The 19555-nt window shown below is 44.1% G+C and overlaps 1 protein-coding gene across 1 annotated transcript in view; it reads left to right on the forward strand.

Moving 5' to 3' along the window:
* Positions 1–19555, forward strand: part of KALRN (kalirin, RhoGEF kinase) — a 338232-nt gene that overhangs the window by 264349 nt on the left and 54328 nt on the right. The window contains exon 34 of the mRNA XM_019470941.1: positions 887–1133. Coding sequence (XP_019326486.1) covers positions 887–1133 — 247 coding nt within the window. The remainder of the gene's footprint in view (positions 1–886; positions 1134–19555) is intronic.

Here is a 19555-nt window from a genome sequence, read left to right on the forward strand (position 1 = left end):
CCAACTCTGTAAGAAAACAAGCTTCATTAGCTCTGCTGCTTGTGCAATCACTTCTTCTGTTTTGTTCTGCTGTATACACAAGCGCTTATATATCTGGTCTCTGGTTATATAGAGACTACGATTAAACAGAGACCAGTATTGTTCATCAGGAGTCTCAGGGTGTGAGGCTGAAGGAAAGCAGCAGGTTGCCAGCGCTCAGTACGGAAGTAAGACGGTAAATTTATTCTTAGATACAAATCCTGGAAGTCAGCATATAATCAATCACTCTATGTTTATATATTTACACCTCTGTTTTCCGTCAGAGAACATGGGAGGAGCTTTTCTGATCTGCCCGGTCAGGATTCCCTAGTCTCCCAAGATGTCCCTAGAGCGAGTTTGGGAAGATGAGGGCATGTTTCTGGTCTTGCAAAAAAATGGTAGCTGTTTCCTCACTGTACTCGTGGCATGTGGGCATGTGTCTAGCTCATGCTGTAGAGGGGTGAGCTGGAATTTGTCCCGCCATGAGGGCACAGCGCCGAGGCAGCCTGGGCTAATGCCAGTCTAGAAAGTCACCCCAGAAACTAAAGCAAGAAAAAAAGCAAGGTTTCTGATGGACACCCACGGCTAGAAAATTCAGCACTAGAAAATTCACCCACAGCTAGCATTCAGAAGGTTACTGGGTGGGTAGCTTTGGTTTCTCACTTCAGCCCAGCAGAATCAATAAGAAGTAAAGGAAACCAGGGTCACAACATGTTGAACTTTGACAAAAGAAATTATTAACTTGGCTTCTAAGGAATACAAATCTTGTCTTTGCCAGTGTAAATATGATGCAAAGATGATTGCCTTCATCCTGCCCTCTCTAACTTCTGTTCCTGTTCTTTTTTTTTTTTCTGTTGAACCTGGGCAGTTGTCTGGAGGGTGTGAACTAACTGTGGTGCTCCAGGACTTCACAGCGGGCCACAGCAGCGAGCTGAGCATTCAGGTGGGGCAGACGGTAGAGCTGCTGGAGAGGCCAAGCGAAAGGCCAGGCTGGTGTTTGGTCCGGACCACGGAGCGGAGCCCGCCTCAGGAGGGTCTGGTCCCCAGCAGCGCTCTCTGCATTTCCCATTCCCGCAGCAGTGTGGAGATGGATTGCTTCTTCCCTTCAGGAAAAGGTAGGCAACAGTCCGTCAGGTTTAAGACTGTTTTGGATTTCCCCTTTTGTATCATGTAAGTGCAAAGCTGCTTGGGCTGCTCTTGCAGTCGGTGTGGGTAAAAGACTGTTTAGTTGTTAGTGAGTTTTGTTACCAGATCTCTGTGAATCAGCACAGCACTAGCCTAACTCCATTTCCATGAATCAATGTCTGTACGTGTGCGTCTTTTGCTGTGTGGCAATCATTATTGTCTTGAGATTCTGGGTAAAAATAAGACCTTTAAACAACAAAGGGACTGGTTTCAGTGCCTAAAAGCCTAGAGGGAGGGAATGTCATGTTGTATATACACCCAGGATGCCCCAAATTGTGGATATGTTATTTTATGAGTGCCACAGTGCACACTAGTGCATGGTCTTTTAGTATATCCCTGCTGCCTGTCTTACTGCAAACGAGCCACCAGTGAGTACTGGTACACTCTATTGACTCATGAACTGGAGACGTGTGTAATGGCACAACACAATGGGGAAAGAGTCCTTTACAATTAGCATGCAACAAAACACATCCCTGGTATCATCCTGAGAGCTTGGGCTTCACCTGCAATGAATGGTGAAATATTGTTCGTCTCTGTGGTGTCTGTGGCCTATTTAGTTGATGTTCTGTTCTGAGCAATGTGTGTCCCGCATATAGCATCCATGCAACCAGGCATAGGAGACGCTCCAGACTGATAGACCAGAACCGGTTCAGTTCAGTGTGGCCAGAACAGGTCTCCTTTTGGCTGTGCCCCTGCTTTTGATGACACACAATGCACGTAAGGTCCAGGGAGGAAAGGCTCCTGTCATCCCACTCCCAACTTCAAGCCTGCAACCTGAACTGGCTTTTTAATTTTTTTTTCCCCTCTGCATTAAGGGAAATAGAATTTGATCTGTTCTTGTTTGAGTAAGTTAAGCTTGGTGGTTTTGTTTGTTTTGAGAAAAAGCATTGAAACTGTGCTGTTGTCCATCCTCGCTCCCTGCCTGCACTCCCACTGTGGAGGCTGGGAGTGGGGCACACCCTCAGGACAGAGTAGAGTGGTAGGGCCAGGGTCTGCAATCAGAGTTTCCCTTAAAGAGCCATCTGATCCAAACCTGGGGGAGGAGAGCTCAGCTTTTCCTCTCAGATTTGATCCCCTCAGCAGGTCTCGTTCGGTTAGGTGCTTCCCCTTGCCCTGCTTTGCAAGAGGGAGGCAACCTGAACTTTTTAATTTTTTTTTTCCCCTCTGCATTAAGGGAAATAGAATTTGATCTGTTCTTGTTTGAGTAAGTTAAGCTTGGTGGTTTTGTTTGTTTTGAGAAAAAGCATTGAAACTGTGCTGTTGTCCATCCTCGCTCCCTGCCTGCACTCCCACTGTGGAGGCTGGGAGTGGGGCACACCCTCAGGACAGAGTAGAGTGGTAGGGCCAGGGTCTGCAATCAGAGTTTCCCTTAAAGAGCCATCTGATCCAAACCTGGGGGAGGAGAGCTCAGCTTTTCCTCTCAGATTTGATCCCCTCAGCAGGTCTCGTTCGGTTAGGTGCTTCCCCTTGCCCTGCTTTGCAAGAGGGAGGAGGTGAAGTCAGTGCTGGCTGTCAGCTCTGTCTGCGGTGCAAACTACGAACTTGTCACGCGCTTCTTAGATCCGCTGCTGACTCTCCTCCCTGCCTCATGCCTCGGGACGTGCCCTACTTCTGCTGCCACAGGAGCCTGTCCTGGTCCTCAGCTGTCCTCTGAGAAGCACTGCAGTTGCTTACATGCAAATTAAATCTGTGAATAAAGAGAAAGGTAAAGCTGAAATTCAGCCTGGTCTGCATAAGAGCAGTCACTGCCTGACATGACTCATAGGAAGCCAGAGACGTGTCTGCTGGGTGCATGGTCCAGCAGTTGGGCTTGGGTCTTCTGCTGAAGGACACTGTGAGACACCACTCAAACCTCATTTGAGTGCCCTAGGTTGAAGAGTTTCTCCTCAAACGAACCAAAACAAAAAAATTTCAGGAGTAGGCTGTGGAAAGAGAGGCAGGAAATCCCGAGGAGGATGGAGACAGGGTGGTGCAGGGGCTGAGGTCTGGCAGGGGACATGGGAACTCTGCTTTCAGCACGATTGTGTGGGCTTCAGGGCACAATTGCACTGCAGGTACAGCACAATGGGTACAGTGCCAGGCTGCAGCTGGTGGACCAGAGCTGACTGATGCCTGGAAGCCACCAGGCTGTGTCAGCACAGCACCGACCCTGTGCTAGCACACTTTGCCTGCCTGTGGGGCAGGTCATCGCACGTAACACGCTGCCGCCACTTCCAGGTTGGAGCTGGCTCTTGTCCCATCGTCTCCAAACGGGCGTAGAGTAAGTCTGGGGCTCGCTGGCACCAGCCATGTATTCATGGCCTTGATTTCCTTATATCTCTTTCCCCCTCAGCCTCAGTTTTCTTCCTGCACATACCAAAGCTGTATCAGAGAGCCTCAGCATTAATGGGATCTCCAGAAGTGCTGCTAGAAATAAGAAAAATAACCACCCAATCCACAAGTTTGGCCAGAGTACAGCAAATAGGTTCTGTGTCTAATCAGTTCTCCCTCTATTAGGAAAACAGGAAATTGTTTAAACCGAACGAACAGATGCTGGGAATAAAGAGGGGTAAGTTTAAAGTTTAAAGGGAAAATGCAGTAGCCACTGGAAGAGTCTGCTGATGTCATGAGATGCTGGAAGGATTAGCATGATAAATGGCTTCTGACTATTCAGATTCGTGTCCTTCTCTACTTCCAGTAGCTTTAGGCACGTGTTGGACTCAGAATCCCTTGGTCCAGGCTTCCAAAATTTCTGGCCTTTCTCTACAACCCAGAACAAAGGCTGGCACGTTTTATATCAACATCAAACGGCGTCCCCTGTCTGTTTCAAGTATGTAAACATACACAGTTGCAGAAGAGCAGGTTAATAGCTGAATTTTGCTTGCAATTACCAAGACACATAATTCTCTGCTTTTACAAGCACTGTAATTTCAGGAACAGAAAGTATCTATGCTCAAAACTTAACATTTCTAGTAATAGAATTTGCCATCTATGATAGAAACATGCAGAGTTTTGACAAGTATTAAAACACAGTTACATCTGCTTAGTGGGAAATGGCAAATTACTGTGTTTGGTCCTATTATAAGTTATGGTGAACTATGAATGTAAATCATGTGGCTCACAGAAGCTACCTATCATCCTTAAAATGAAAGAGTAAAGAAAGTAATATGTCAGCCAACACCTGAACAGATGAAGGCTTGAAAGATTTGGTGAGATCACCAGGACACTTTGTAGAGCATCAATGCAAGTCCTCATCAAACAAAAAAAATAAGCCTTTTTAAACAGCCTCACTGAAAGCCACTGGAAACGCAAAACCAAACTTCACAACTGAACATGTGCTCTGGCTCTTCCTCACTTTTTTACACTATTCCTTTGAAAACAGGTAACGAATTAACACAAAATATTGCAAAAGGAAAAACTTGGTGCGAATATAAGAGAACAAACCTGAAAGAGAACACTTCCTACCTTTTGTAATGATATATCTTTACAGATTTATCTTGTTATTGATCAGTAAAAGTGCAGAGACTTTAAGGACTGGTCTCCCAGCCTTCCGTCTGACTGCTGGCTGTGTTCCTTTGGAGGATACACATTTGATTTTTTCATGACTTGACTACTCGGGCTCAGAGCCCAAATATAGTGCTGCCTGTCCTTCCTTTCTGATAATCTGACAGTGCTTGCAATTACCCTCTGTAAAAAGGCAAACAGGTTTCTGGGATTCACCTTTTGCAAGTGATTTACAGATGATTGAGGAAAAGGAACTCGTCTGCTGTCTCTGTTACTGTACTCGAGAATTTGTGGGATGTTTTTTTTTCTGACTAGCATTCCTAGGAAAAAGAAGGACCTGTGACTCTAGGAATGAAGCTCTGTTTGAACTATCCCACGTGGCTAATTACAGGAAAGCTGTGACTTTTATTCCTGTCTCTTTTACCCTATAATTGAGCTCTGAGGTATTAAGCTATAAATTTCAAATTAAGAGAGAAATCCACATGGATAGAAAGCAACTTAATGACCTAGCCAATATTCATTAAGCACACTGCGACAAGCATATTCCTGATGTCAGCCTGTTAGCTTTGACTGAGTGATTCCAAATTTGAATTTGGCCCATAAAACATTTAGATGAAATCTTGATCTTATGACCCCTCACCCAGCATTTTTCTTGCAACATAAGTCACAGTGTAATTCAAAGAGTAACAAAGGCTAGTTCTTGCAGTAATTTTAAGCAACCTCCATCACCAAAGAAAAAAGAAAGCATTAAAAAAAAATAGGGTTTTATGGCACTTGCTTTGGACTGATGATATGCAAAGGGATCCCATTCAGCGCCCCAAACCAGATCCTGCCTGCAGGACGCTTCTGTCTGGTACGTATCTCTGGAGAAGCTGAGGAATATATTTTTTTAAGATGCTATGCAAACATCTTGCTGTGCAGGCAGATGACCACTTAACAGCAGGGCTTTGGTGGCAGTGGTGGGTCCTTGTAACAGAACAAATTGGGTCTCTTCCAATTGAAGAGGGAACATAGGTCTCGCACGGTGTATGTTAGCAGGGTGAGCATCTCGCCTGCACTTCCCAGCTGGGTCACATTGGCCCTGGTGCATCAGCTGGGAGTGCACCAGACTTTGGGCAGGAGGGACAGGAGTTTTGGTGCTGCGCAGGTGACAGCTTGTACATTTAGTGGGTCGCCTACCTGATCCTACAGCCAGAGAGAGCCTGTGGCTGGTAGGCGCAATGGCAGGCTGGGCTGTGAAAGAAGGAAGCAGAATAAGGATTTAACGAGGCTGGTGAGAAGAAGAATGGTGTCAATGAAAAAGCGGTCATGCTGAGACCTGCGTTTTTGTGACCACTCTTTGTGGGAAAGAGCAGATCATTTAATGGATTAGTGTGCAAAGCCAGTGAGGCTAATCCAGATCTTGTTGGGGTTGGAGTCTCTTTCCTCCAGTCCCTGATCTCAGAAGAGTGATCTATGTAGGGAAAAGCATAATTGTTTCTTTCCACATCTCTGTTTTTAAGAACATCTTGGATTTTAGTGGGGGAAAAGTGTCTAAGCTGCTTTTATTGTGTCCCTGTTCTTGTTGAGTATTAAATTGCGATCTGCATTGGCTCATGCACTTTCTCTGTTGTGTTTTAAACAATCTTTGTTGCGAAACATATTCGATGGTAATGATTCCTGATGTCCTGGGGGAGCTGTGTGAGGAGGATTCAGAAGTTTTAGTGCACTGCATTAAATCTTCAGTCGTCCTCGTAGAGGCTGAGAAGTTGTTTTTGTTTTTGAAAGTCTTAATTAAGAGCAGTCGATTAAAATGTTTGTTAGGCTCTGAACTAAAGGAAACATTTCATTAGGTAACACAGTTAATTTAACTGGCACATAAACAGGTCATGGGGTTTCTATTAAGCAAACAATGTTCAGGGTCCCATTGTCAATATAAATATGCAGTATTTAAATAAAAAAACAAACCCTCACCTCTGTTCCTAATACCATTCCACAAGGGTGTTCAGAGTCAAAATTTCATAGTATAGACTGTCTTTCAAGAGAAGTCACGTGGACCCCTCCTGCTGGCACTTAGTGCCTCATGGCATCCTTGTTACAAGTTCAGGACACGGCTTACATAGAAAAATCACATCAGGAAAGTTTTTGCTGCGTTTTCACTCCTTTTCAATTATGATAGAGCAGCTGGAAACAAGTCGGCTAATCAGCGTGGTGTAGCATGGCAGCTCTCTATGGACTGGCATCAAGGGCTGCCAGGGCCCAGCTTGGGACTACTGCTCGACCTCAATATACAAGTGTGGCTCCATGCAGTCGTGAAAGGAATGGAAATAGAAAGATGAAAGAACTCAAAACTACTTTGCTATTTCAATCAGGTCACCCTTTCCCTTGTTTTTTTCTCCACTGCGTCTCCCTCCTCTCTCATCAAACAGTGGCTGTTTGTCTTCACTTTCACAGCCCTAAACAGCTTCTCCCCGCCATATCGCTCCTTTCTACTTCAGTGGGCAATGTCTGCCCCGGTGCTGGAGAGCTGGTGATGCCTTGCTCCCCTGCCTACTAGTATCTTTTGATCCCAGACCTCTGTGCTTTCTCCTACTTCATAGTCACCCTGTGGAAGAAATCAGATACCCATAAAGTGTCCATCCTTGGTGTTGTCCATGCTTACACCTTCTCCTGGACTCTGTTATCTCCAAAATAATAAAAAAGAACAAATATTTAGCAACAGTTGGCAATATAGGTGATGAGATCTGATTTTTGTTGTTTCTAAGAGGTAGGCCAAGTCAAGCCTGAGAGGATGAGCAATACCTCTGCAGGGGTATTCATATCACTATGACTGTAGCTCTACCAGGGATTTTACCTGTTGGGTACATCAGTACATCAAGAAGACAAAACTATACTGGCAAATCCTTGCATAGTCAAGCCCTAGAGGCAGCGTCAGCGTCAGTCCAAGCACCACCTGAGTAACTAGATAAGCTAGGCACAGGCTGCCCAAGCATGGCAAATACTTGTCCTCCATGGTAAGTCGCAGCAGCTACAAGTCATGGACGCAGATTGTATGCAGGCTGTTGGAGCCATGTTCTGATGGCTTGTGAATACCCGTATTTCTCTGACTTGGTGTTTGTATTCCATTATTTTTTCTTATTTTTAGCATGGCATCACTAAATATTTAAAACTAGATTCAGCCATGTGGACTTGTTTAGGCCATATCAGGTACCAGTAAAGTCAATTATACTTATTGCTTCAGCTGCTCTGTTATCTAATCAAAGCAAAAGGCCTCCAATGCTCTACCTGGAACTTTATTTTTGTGGAGAAGTACAATTTTGATGAATGCTTTGATAAAACAGGAAAGGCTATTTTGGGGGAAGTTGCTTTGCTTTTGTACAGTGGATTTTTATTATTTTAAACACAGGAGTCTTTGTTTAAAAGAGAGAAGGCCTGCAAATTTTCTTGTTTACTTTGCCTTTGCTTCCCCTTCTGACAGGGGGTAAAACTTTATCCACCTAGTCCCCTGTCAGCTTAACCCCAAGTTTCACTGTACAGTGGCCATACTGTTTTTTTCACTGAAAAAGAAAAATAAAAAAGGGAGGGCATTTAAAATGCTGTGGCCAACTGAGCTCATCAAGAATGCCAAAGGATTCAGCACCTGGTCTGGCAGAGAAACTGGGGAGAAACTCAGCAGTGGTACACACAATGCTGTAATCCACACATAGTGTGATCACAAATGATCCGATCAGGATTAGGCCATTGATGCTGTAATGTTTGGATATGTCACCATTTGTTGGGCCTGATTCCCCTTATTAATGTGGGACCCATCTACTTGCTTTTCCTGCTGCTTCTTCCATCGTTTTTATAGGTCACCCTCGCTACATGTATACCAGGAGCAACTTGGGGAGTACAGCAAATAGGGAGAGCACAGGATAAAACTGGGCAGAATTCAGTAGCTGATATTGCATAAAGGTCAGGGCACCTGAGCTAAAGGTCCCTTCTGGCATTACAGTCTCTGACAGCTTTATTATTGTGCAATTCATGCTCAGTTTTCTAATGCGTAGCTTACAGCACCTTTGGGACCTTTGCTTAATTTGGCTGGGAGGCTTTCAGAGAATAGGGTTTCCTGGTAGCAGATATCATATTGATCACCTGTATCTCGTCATTAACATACTGGCACCAGCATCCCAGGCTGTGACTGAATATGGGATAGAATTGCTGCCTATCGAGATAATAAATCATTCTGGTTTTAGCATCAGATTAGTCAAGGCCAGCTAAAAAAAAGAGGAAAACTGGCAGAAACACCCTAATGGTGGTCAAATGGGAAAGCATCAACGAAAATGTAGTGCAGGATGTTTCCAAACTCTGTGTGGATCTGTGAGAGGACAGAAACATTCCCATTTCAGAAGGGTTAAATGCTAGTCTGTGGAAGGAAGCAACAACCATCATGTATCGCTGCTACGCAGGCTTCTGTCAATGCTGTGCAGAGTGGTGCTCATGAGATGTCTATTTCCAAAATGACGAATCTTCTCTCTCAAGATAAAGGGTCATTTGTTTCCTTTAGATATGCTTGTGGGTTTGTTGGAGAGGCAGTTTTTGGAAGAGGGTAGAGTTACTTATTGCAGCGCTTCTGTTTTGTGGAGAGATGGTGGTACAGCTGGCTGGGCAGACTGGGTCTTCCTGTTGAGGACTGGAACTGTAGGGAGCGAGGGGAAGGTAGAGGGGGAACGCAGCCCTGAAGAGGCTTTCTCTTATGGCTTCCCTGGACCTGTTTCCTCTCTTCACTTGCCTTATTTCTGTCTGTCTGAGGTGCTGACAGCACATTCAGGGACATGTGGCTAAGCATTTTAAGATGAGGCAGAGAGGGAGAATTGAGTCGCCGAGACAGCCATGCATTCTCCCAACTCTTTGGTGTTTCTCTAAGACTCTCATGTCCTGCTGAAGTCTGCTTGTAAAGTCATTGTTAGAAGGCATTTTCATGCTTCCCCACAGAAAAAAAAAAAAGTAACTCAGAGTCCGTCTCTGCATTAGGCTCAGGACCGCATTTCCTCCCACAGCTTCTGTGGAAGTCCAGGGTCATAAATTCTCCATGCCCTCCTGGCTCTCCTTCCAGCCTTCCCAGCCTTCTTTCCTAGGGCCAGCCCATGCTTTCCAGGGCCAGGTTAAGCCAACCCAGATATTCAGGGCTCTGTGCAATGGGACAGGGTTGTGGTCCTCAGAGCAAGTGTTGGGAAGCCCCAGACCACCCCTTTCCCTATCCTGCAGAGAAGCAAGAACCTCCCTCCTTGGCTGCAGCTCGCCCACAGACAAAGGGGAGGTCCCAGCCAGTCCCTGCTGCCAGGACCTAGCTGCTTCGGTGAGGGGTGGGTGGGTGGCCTCAGCCCTCTCCTGGCCGCACGAGCCATCTGAGAGGGGGCAGTCTGAGAGGACTTCAGCTGCACATACCTGGACAAACAAGACTGCACTGGTCCTATTTTCCCAACTTGTCTTCAAAGACATGCTGGAAAAGGAGTCTTTAATTTTTATTGCTCACATACTGATGTCCCAACAGTTGGGACATCACAAAGGCCAAAAACAGTTCTACTGAGTAAATACAATACTTTTAATTCATTAAGTGAGATAGTTTCCTGGAGTAATGTGGACCATGCAGCATCCCATATGGCCTGGGGAAGACCAGAGGCATCTTCCATGCAAAGGACCCTAAGCCAGGAAAGGCCTGTCCTGCCCAGTCCCCAGCTCTCCCAGTGATCCCAGCACGTCCTTTCACAAAATGGCTGAGCTCAGCCTTCCCTTGTGTTAGCAGGGTCAGAGCAGAGAGAGGAGCCTTTGAAGGGACTCCACAAAAAGTGCTGATTGAGTCTGAGCAATGGTGGTTGTACTGAGAAAGGACTCAGGCTCTTGCTGTGGTACTGAGGTTCAAGAGACCAGGTCAGGTCAGGTATTATCCAAGGCTCTCTGCACAGTTATCCAGTGGATGCACCTACTGAAAATGGTCTGAATATAATGTCTGTTTCTTTTTATTAACTGCATAGGAACCTTATAGATGCCATCTCTTTTTTTCTCCTCCTTGGAGCTGTGGTACCTCGGTGCATTGCAGACACCAGAGCAAGCAGGTGGAGTAGAGAGTTCAGTTTGTAGCAAGAGGTTTTATACTAGCTCTGGCCTGAAGCTAGCAGCCATAACATCTCCACACCTCTGCCCCACTAGTGAAAAACAAGCAGCCTGTAGGAAGGGTATAAAAATAGCTCCTTGAGTAAAAACTATTTCCTCTGTACTTAGTTGTATGTCTTGAAATACATGTAGCGTGGTGGGAAGGGGGGAGTTGTTCTGTAGCGCTTGGCCCATTGAACTAACAGGAAGGTCATCCTGAAAGAGCGACGGGAGCATGTGGATGGCTTGCATCTTGTGTTTCCTCAGAGGCCAGACTAAATTTAGCAGATTCACAGATGGACATTGGACCGTAATCCATCTGGGACCGTGGGGGGAAGAGTGGGACCTGGGTTGTTTGCCTAGGCTTTTTGCTGTGTAACCAGCTTCAATGAGCCACCATTCATTATTATGTTCCTCATGGTTTTCTGCCTTGCTGAATATGCTATAACTTACTGCCTGATCCTTTTCCCTGAAATGTTTAAAGTTTAAGCATGAAGGAAAAATAAACTGCTGGTTCTGGGTTCATGCCTGACATCCTTACTAACTTAATGTCAGACTGTGGATGTACTTTTTAATAGCATCATCACAAAGGTTGAACCTATAATTGGTACTTGCAAGAATTGCAGTAACACAAATGCTAATGATTGATGTTTTTGGCTTCCGCAAAATGTTGCCTCCTCACTCTTTCAGCTGCCAGACAGTTAAAGGGACTATCCTAAATGCAGTATTTGCACCCTGCAAGGCCTGTACGCTGCTGGGCTGGTCCTTCCATTGCTAATCTTAAACAAAGATTTTATGAGTATGTTTTGAAGTGAACTAGCTCTGCTAAAAATTCCATTTCCCTGACCAGTCTGAGCCGGAGATAGGCAAACTGCAATGCAAAGCACATATGTATTAAATAATGTATTTCAAGTAACTGAAATTATGTTTCTGTATATCTGCTTCAGCACACTGCACAGATTTGATATATTGATCCTGACACAAGAAGCCTGATTTTCCTGTCATTTACGCAAGCATTTTGTCAGAGCAGTTATTCCCAGGTTACACATTTTGCAAAAGAGCCTGAACCAATGTCAACTTTGCTTAGTTCAGATTAATCCCGAATTCTAGAAAGTAGAGTTAATGTTATTGTCACTATAATGGTCTAAAAGTCTAGGGCAGGAGGTTATTTACATAAATGCCAGTGTATTTTTTTCCATTCATATTAACTGGTCTCATAAAAGATATTATCTCTTCTTACAAAAGTTGCCTTTAACTCCAGAACTGCATTTTTCTTTTCTTTAAGGCAGAGTCCATATTTGACTGTATTTTCCTTAAATCTGTTTAAATAAGTCTTAAATAAGTTCAGAACAGCTAAAGAACAGTTCCCTTTTTTATTATAAGAGGTTAAACCACTCTTGTCTTTGGTTGTCCTGAGCATTTATTAAAAGGCACTATTTTACGTATGTATCATGTATTCTTCATAAATGCACTGAATAATTATTGATTCTGCAGAATTGTAATGCAGTGAAATAAGTAATTTTTTTCTTTCTAGAGTTTGCAAAATACAAATTAAATTTTACACAGCATAAAAATAGAAAGAGATAATTGCTTGCATATTGCAGTAAAGGTTGGGATGGCCTCCAGTCTCTCTAAAGGTGTGCCTTCTGACAGAAACTAGTAATACACTATCCAACACTTCACGTATTAAAGCAGCCCTGACTTACTCTCTTAAGCAAGGCAATTTGCAACTCGTGTGTTGGTGACTCCTGTTTTCATGAAGTGAACCTAAGGTTCCATGTTTCTCACCAATAACTAATCTCACCAATTAAACTGCCTGATGCCGAACTACAAGTTTTTATTGTCCTTTGCTTTTGCAAGCCAAAGAGATTACAAGTTAAATAGTAGCACCCAGTGTTCATATTTCAAGGGCATTTTTCTGTTTTCTAGACTAGGGAGGAACGCTGAAATATTTCAAATCAAGAAACACTTTAAAAAAGTATTTTTAGGTCTTCATACATTTCAGTTTTACTCCTTCCAGACTCTGCCCAGCTCTTTATTTTCTCTGCAGATTTCATGTACCTTCAGAATTTTAAGTTAATAGCTGCATTTTGCCAAGGAATATATACCCAGTTGCCTTGGAAATCTATGGGAATTGCATTTAGGTATGCAGATTCTGGCCTTAAGAGCCAAATGGCATTCTTCAGAAAAGCACTGAAGAATTTATTAAGTCTGCAGGAGTCTTACTCAGTGAAATAAGTACATTTTTCCTTCCACTGACTGCAAAAGTTGAATTAAGTTTCATGCAGTGTGAAGGAATCAGGGTGCTCTTGCTGCACAGAAAGGCTATTCTAACCCATGAAAAAGCTTAGTAAAAAAAAGTTTTGTGCATGGATGGCAGGGGAAGGGAGTTCAGGCCTTACACCCCAGTAGTCTTCATGGCCATTGCATGTCTGTTCAGACAAATCTGCTGGAGTTGTGCTACGCATACACAGTGCTGCTCCACAGGACAACTGCTTTGTACATAGTCTTCACCTGGGAGCTATACGCGTTCTGCAATGTTCAATCTGCTACAGCCTTTTCTTATTTTGAAGATGTGTCCTTCTGCACATAAAGATGCAAAAATGCACATTCCACTCCTCATCAGCTTGCTGATTGCCATCATAAATCATGCTATGGAACATGCAGGCACAACAGTGATGGGCCTGATCTCAGCAGCATTGGGAGCTGGTGCTTCTCGCTGCTGAACAAAAGATAGTCGGCCAGATGGAAGTACCCATTTTGTCTCACACGGGGAGGCTGAACCTCTTTGAGTTCTAGATATGTGTCCTGTGCCTACCCCAGCAGCCAGGATCTACCACACTGGGTGAGATCACTGAGACCAGGAGATAGTACAACAGTACAGGTCATGCAACAGTCGTGTACCTTGAGGCTTTTGCAGTAAAATCTGAACAATAACGATAGGAGAACCAAGGCAGATTAAGGAACCGATCTGGGCTAAAATGAACTTTTTTTTCCGCACTGGGTTAATTTCAACCTGGATCCATTTGCGGATCAGATTCACTGTGAAGCTGCACAAACATTTCTGTTGGCACAGGGGAAGCGGCAGGAAGGAGCAGGCACCTAGGAGAGAGAAAAGGCAACAAAGGGTTTTGGCAGGGCTGTTGGCTCTTGACAACTCAAAGTGCTCATGGAACTATCATGTAATGAGGAGCTGTTACATACCAAGAGATCGGCTGAACATAGGAATTAAAAATACTCCATGACACCGTGAACTTGTCCATCTCACAGAAAGACAAGAGGTTTTTCTGTCTTGTGGTGACTGGAAATGCCAATGTGTAGAAGTCCAGCTTTTGGCAATGTCTGATGGTACCAAGCAGGAGGGGGATTTCTAGAGTATTTGGTGCTAGACTAGCAATCACTCACTGACGTTCCCAGGAGCAGCATTTCTGTACAGGACATCAGCAGAAATCCTGCCTGCCAGAGAGCTACCATCCTAAAAATGCCATTGTTGCTAGTATGTGGACACTAAAGAATGAAAGCAGGCAGAGGTGCTCCACGCTGATAAAAGCAAAGGGGTTGTTTTCTAGCCAGTCATTCCACCAGCTGATAAAAATAGCCTAAAACCTATTTTTTTTTAATTCTCCGCACAGCAGGCTACCTGTTACATGTGCCCTTGTTATTTATACCCGCCATAAGTTTCAGTAACAGCTTTACAGATTCTTTTATGCTTGTCTTAGATCTGGTATTGTAAATCAGAAAGCTTTGCCATCCTAAACATTGCCTGGTAAGAACTCCTCTGCATTCTTTTTACCCTAGAAAAAAAGGGAAGTGGAAAATACGGTTAATGCAATAATTTGGCCTAAATAAATAAAAACTTTTACAATATTGACATTGAATTTTGTTTTAATTCCAGTCCAATTCCTCCAGACTGGCCAAACAGACAAAATTTTCTCTCTAAGTAACAAATGGTGTGTGCCAGTTTTTTAATTTTTCTTTTAGCTTGCCTTGAACCATAATTGTGTTGTATGCTGGGTGGGGGATAGGTGATGAACAGAACTTGCAATTTTCTGCAAAACGTCTCAGGAAAATAGTCTGAATACTCTTCCATTAAAAAAAAACCCAACCCAACCCAAACCAAACCAACCCAAAACAGGTAACAACTTACTCCAAGGAAGGAGAAATGCCATTTAAAGAGAAAATTAGCTGTGGTTTCTACCATCCAAATAGAACAACCTAAGGCAAGTTGAGACAGGCAGGTCAGGAATACTTTTGTTACACTATTAGTCTGTAGTTGCTAAAACAACAACTCACCTTTGTCATGCACAAGTGGGTGAGGCTCCTGTTTGTCTTGGAAAACAGACCATGATGGGCTGAGATAGGCTCATGATTTCCCCGCTGAGGCCCAACACAGTAAGACAGGAGCCAAAACATGTCCAAAAGGCAGTGCTTTAATGCTTTGTGTCTTCCATCCTTGGGTATTGCAGTAACTCCCAAAGATAGGTCTCTGCTCTAATGGAGGTAAGTGCTTCAGTGAGGCTCCTGTTTGTCTTGGAAAACAGACCATGATGGGCTGAGATAGGCTCATGATTTCCCCGCTGAGGCCCAACACAGTAAGACAGGAGCCAAAACATGTCCAAAAGGCAGTGCTTTAATGCTTTGTGTCTTCCATCCTTGGGTATTGCAGTAACTCCCAAAGATAGGTCTCTGCTCTAATGGAGGTAAGTGCTTCAGACACAAAACGAACTCTGCTCTAATGGAGGTAAGTGCTTCAGGAAACGAACACAAAACCTGCTTTAAATTTTTATTTCACTCTTTTCTGCTGAAGGGTTGGGTTTTTTATTCTGACCAGTAGCTTGTTCAGGATGTGTCCACCACCCAGCATAGCTCTCCAGCAACCAATCAATACCGTACTAATACAATACTAACACCGTACTAATACAATACTACATGTGGTACGTGGCTCCACTTACTGGTTTGTGAGGTGAGGCTCTTTGCTGCAGTCTCATCTGAGCGCAACTCATCTGGTGGTACTGCTGGCGGGTCAGACAAGTCCTCTCCGCTCACACAAGACCTTGCTGAAGCAGTAGAGCCAGTCCAGGGGCAGGTGAACCTGCGCTGAGGTCTAGTTGGAACGCAGCGGGGCAGGACCGTATGCCAGCTTCTAACTGTTTTCTGAAGCAGCTCACTGTCAGCAAATGGTTACTGCTTAGGAAGAAGCTGTGTATATAGTGGAATTGGTCCTGTGCCCAGGAAACCAGAGGAACTGGACAATGTAGGAATCTGTTCCGAGATACCTGAGAGGCAAAGTTAGGCTGGAGGTTGAAGGGGCACATGTGTTCTGCAGGTCTGTTCTGCTCCCAAGGGCGGGTGAAACTCTCCTAGATTATACCAACGTGAATATTTTGGGGGCAACTCTAAGTTCCCTTGAAACAGACTGAATCACATGAAAGCAAGTGTATGTATCTTATTCTGCAGTCTGCTCTACAGCCATCCACCTCGTGCTGTTCATTTGATGATCTTTTTAAGATACTTTTGGGGATAAGTCTCCAAGCGACTTCTCTTTTTTTCGTAGGTTCTTCCTTCTTTATAGGATGTGGAGAAAGAAAAAAGATGGGTTGTAAATTAGGAAAGAGAGTTAGGCTAGTGTCAGTAGGGCACTAGCCTTCTGATGTTTGGGGGAGGTGGGGTTGTGCAGTAAGTAAAGGTGAGGTCCATCTCAGCAGAGCAGACAGGTCTGGCTGTGGCCTTTAAGGATTTACAGTAGAGTTGGTGGGCCCAGATGCAGTTTATGGCAAGTCTTCTAGGTTGCCATAAACCCATCCCATGCTGACGTCTACAGCAGAGGGATCAGGAATGATATATTCTAACATTTGCTGAACATATGCCTACATTGCAGTTCAGCATGGAGTTTGTGCTGGACGGACTATATTTCTTCTTAATTTGTTTGTTTTAGCTAGTTGAGAATGTTCTTTTTTTACCTACCACTGTGCTCAACTGAGGAGCCAAAAAACTCTCCTTGGAGTTGTGGTCCCTTGCGCCAGGAGGGAACATGACTCTATTTATTTATTTATTTTTAATTTATTTGATCTGTTTTAATACCCAATAAAGTTGTTGGTTTTTCCAACTGGCACAACAAGGCTCTGGCTATTTTTAAAGAATGTGGTTCATTTGATTTAATCTAATGAATGTTTAGTGCTGTTGAAAATAGCTGGAGCCAGAGCCAAGAATAATGTACTGAAATGTGCTGGTTGAGAAAGGACTGCTTCACTCTGCCAATCTGTTTTCCCTCCAATTGTTCAGATTTACCTGGTTTTGCGAGTAGCATTTGCAGGCAAGACATCTTGATCGAGGTGCCTTTTAATACTAAATCTAAAGGCCGATAATGTCAGAGCCATATTTTGCCACACTCATTTCAAGACACATCAAACAATAACAACTCTTCTTGTTGTTCAGTGTAGGATGTCTAATCTCTGTTTCAGACCACTTTAAAGGGAATGTGAAATGCTAATATCCTTCTATTGCACACAGGAAAGTTGAGGTATGAAATGATCATTTTTTCCCCTAAAGTTACCCCGAAAGCAAGTAGGAGAATCAGTAATGAAACTAGTCAGCTAGCACCTACTGGGCTCCTTAAGCTGCTGTGTAACTCCTGATTTCTCCATGAACTGAAACAAAACCATAATCAGAAAACAAGTTCTGCTAAGTCCTTGCTCCTGGTGTTTATCACTGACTGGTTCTCGGCATGTCCATGTTTACTGTCCTGCCTGCACCATCTGAATTGCTCTGCAGAGGTACCTAACTCTCCCTATTAACAAAGCTTAAATTTCATGCATGTCCTTGCACTATCTGAATATGTTTCTGCAAGTCATATCACATATTTAAATGCTGTGTTTAAAGCTGTATGAATCCATCTTCCTTTTGCCATTCACGAGTTATTTCTCTTGGATAGTTGGTTTCCTATTCCTTCCTAAGAAATGAGTAGCTAATACTTAAGCTTCATTGGATTAAAAACATAAATCAGCCATAATACATCTTACTCTCTGATAGTGGTGCCCGTAGGGATGGATTTTCTGCAGAGATCACTTTACACCCTAAAGCACAATGTAGGATTGACTTGCATAAGTAATGAACAGATGCTCCTCACGGCTATTACATTATTCATCTGTCTCTGCCTATGTGATGGGGGGAAGGCAACAGCACCTGTTACTATGGAAGAAATATTGTCACTGCTGTTCTGCACTACAGACCTCCAGGGCAACCTGGGCCAGGCATATTTCACTGCATTTCTGTTGACCCAAATGAAGCCATGCCAGTTTACATCCACTAGTTATTTTGTCCTGTGTTTCCCTCAGATAGGTCACTTGGTTTATAACCTAAGAAAATGAAATAGCTGCTGCAGGTATGAGGGAGCACTGGAGACAGTGTAAAACTTGGTATGTTCCATCTTTCACCCCAAAATTTACACAAGAGGACTGGGTAAAAGTATTAGGACTTATTTCCCCTCTACAGCAAAAGTGATTTCTACAGACTCTCTCAGATTTCGTATGAAAGCAACTCATATGCCTGGGGACTTTCTAAAGGTGTATTTAAGAGTAGACAGAACTAATTTCCTCGTCATCCTGACATTAGACTGAGATTACTTCCCTTCCATCATCTGCGTTGCACAGGGCAGCACACTTGGCCTGTGGTGCAGACACACTGCTAATAGCCTTAGCTTCAGACGAAGCAAGTCAGGACCCTAAAATTTTCTCAGCCGCTCCATTGCAGATAACAGCGATTGTTTGGAGCGTAGTGCCGGGAGATGTTTTCTCGAATTCCTGCCACTCAGGCATAGGTTAGAGCAAGGGCAGGAATGCTTTCTTTGCCAGGGGACATACAGGTTATTCAGGGACCACAGAGTCACACATTAATGCACCCTGTCCAATAATAACATGAAAAATATAATGCGAACATAGGAAGTGAGGTTAAGGATCCTTTCTAGTCCCAGGCAAGCACCTCCTCACCCCTCACTGCAAGTGGACTGTGCAGGTTTTTGTCCCCCCGTGTGATCTCTGCAACACTTCTGCTTCCCAAAGGCCAAACTCCCTACCTGAAGCTAAAGGCTCAACCCAGTTGGCAGCATAGTTCCCACTGATGCTGATGACAGAAGTCTTCCTCAGCCAGGGCTGAAGCTGAGCTAGACTGTGCCCACAGCATGTCTCCTCTTCTGCTTTATAGGAGCTAATTGATATGATGTGATTATTAAGAATATGTCTTTCAGTCTTATTTTGTGAAATATTTATTGCATGTATAATTCATCAGTGAGTATGCATAGATATACAAATTTTTAAAGAGTAACTTTTTAGATATAACCTTCACAATATTGCTTGAACTGTAGATGGGGGGGGGGAGGAAGCCTGCTTCCCCCCACAATAATGACTTCAATTCTGTTTTAATTAAGCAAACAGTTTTTCAGAGCTGAGATTGCACCTTAATTATGTTTTAAAGTTTGGCTGCAATTACAAGAGCTACAAACGTGCTTCAGAACCCTCCTGAGAGTCTCCGACTTCACTGCCTAAGCACTGTTTCATTGAAACTTCACCCCCAAGCACTCTTTTATCGCTGTGCCTTTAACGTAACCATGGCTGTGGTGCCCTTTAACGTAACGGGCACCACATTTCTCCGACGCTCTCTCTCGGCCCGGTGGCTCAGACGCTCTTCGAGTGAGATCAGCCCCGCCCCGCTCCGCTCCCCGCGGCGCGGCCGGGTTCGCTCTCCGCGATGCCAGGGTTTGCCG

Source organism: Aptenodytes forsteri, unplaced genomic scaffold (assembly GCF_000699145.1).
Source record: "Aptenodytes forsteri isolate BGI_AS27 unplaced genomic scaffold, ASM69914v1 Scaffold255, whole genome shotgun sequence".
NCBI classification, from domain to species: Eukaryota; Metazoa; Chordata; class Aves; order Sphenisciformes; family Spheniscidae; genus Aptenodytes; species Aptenodytes forsteri.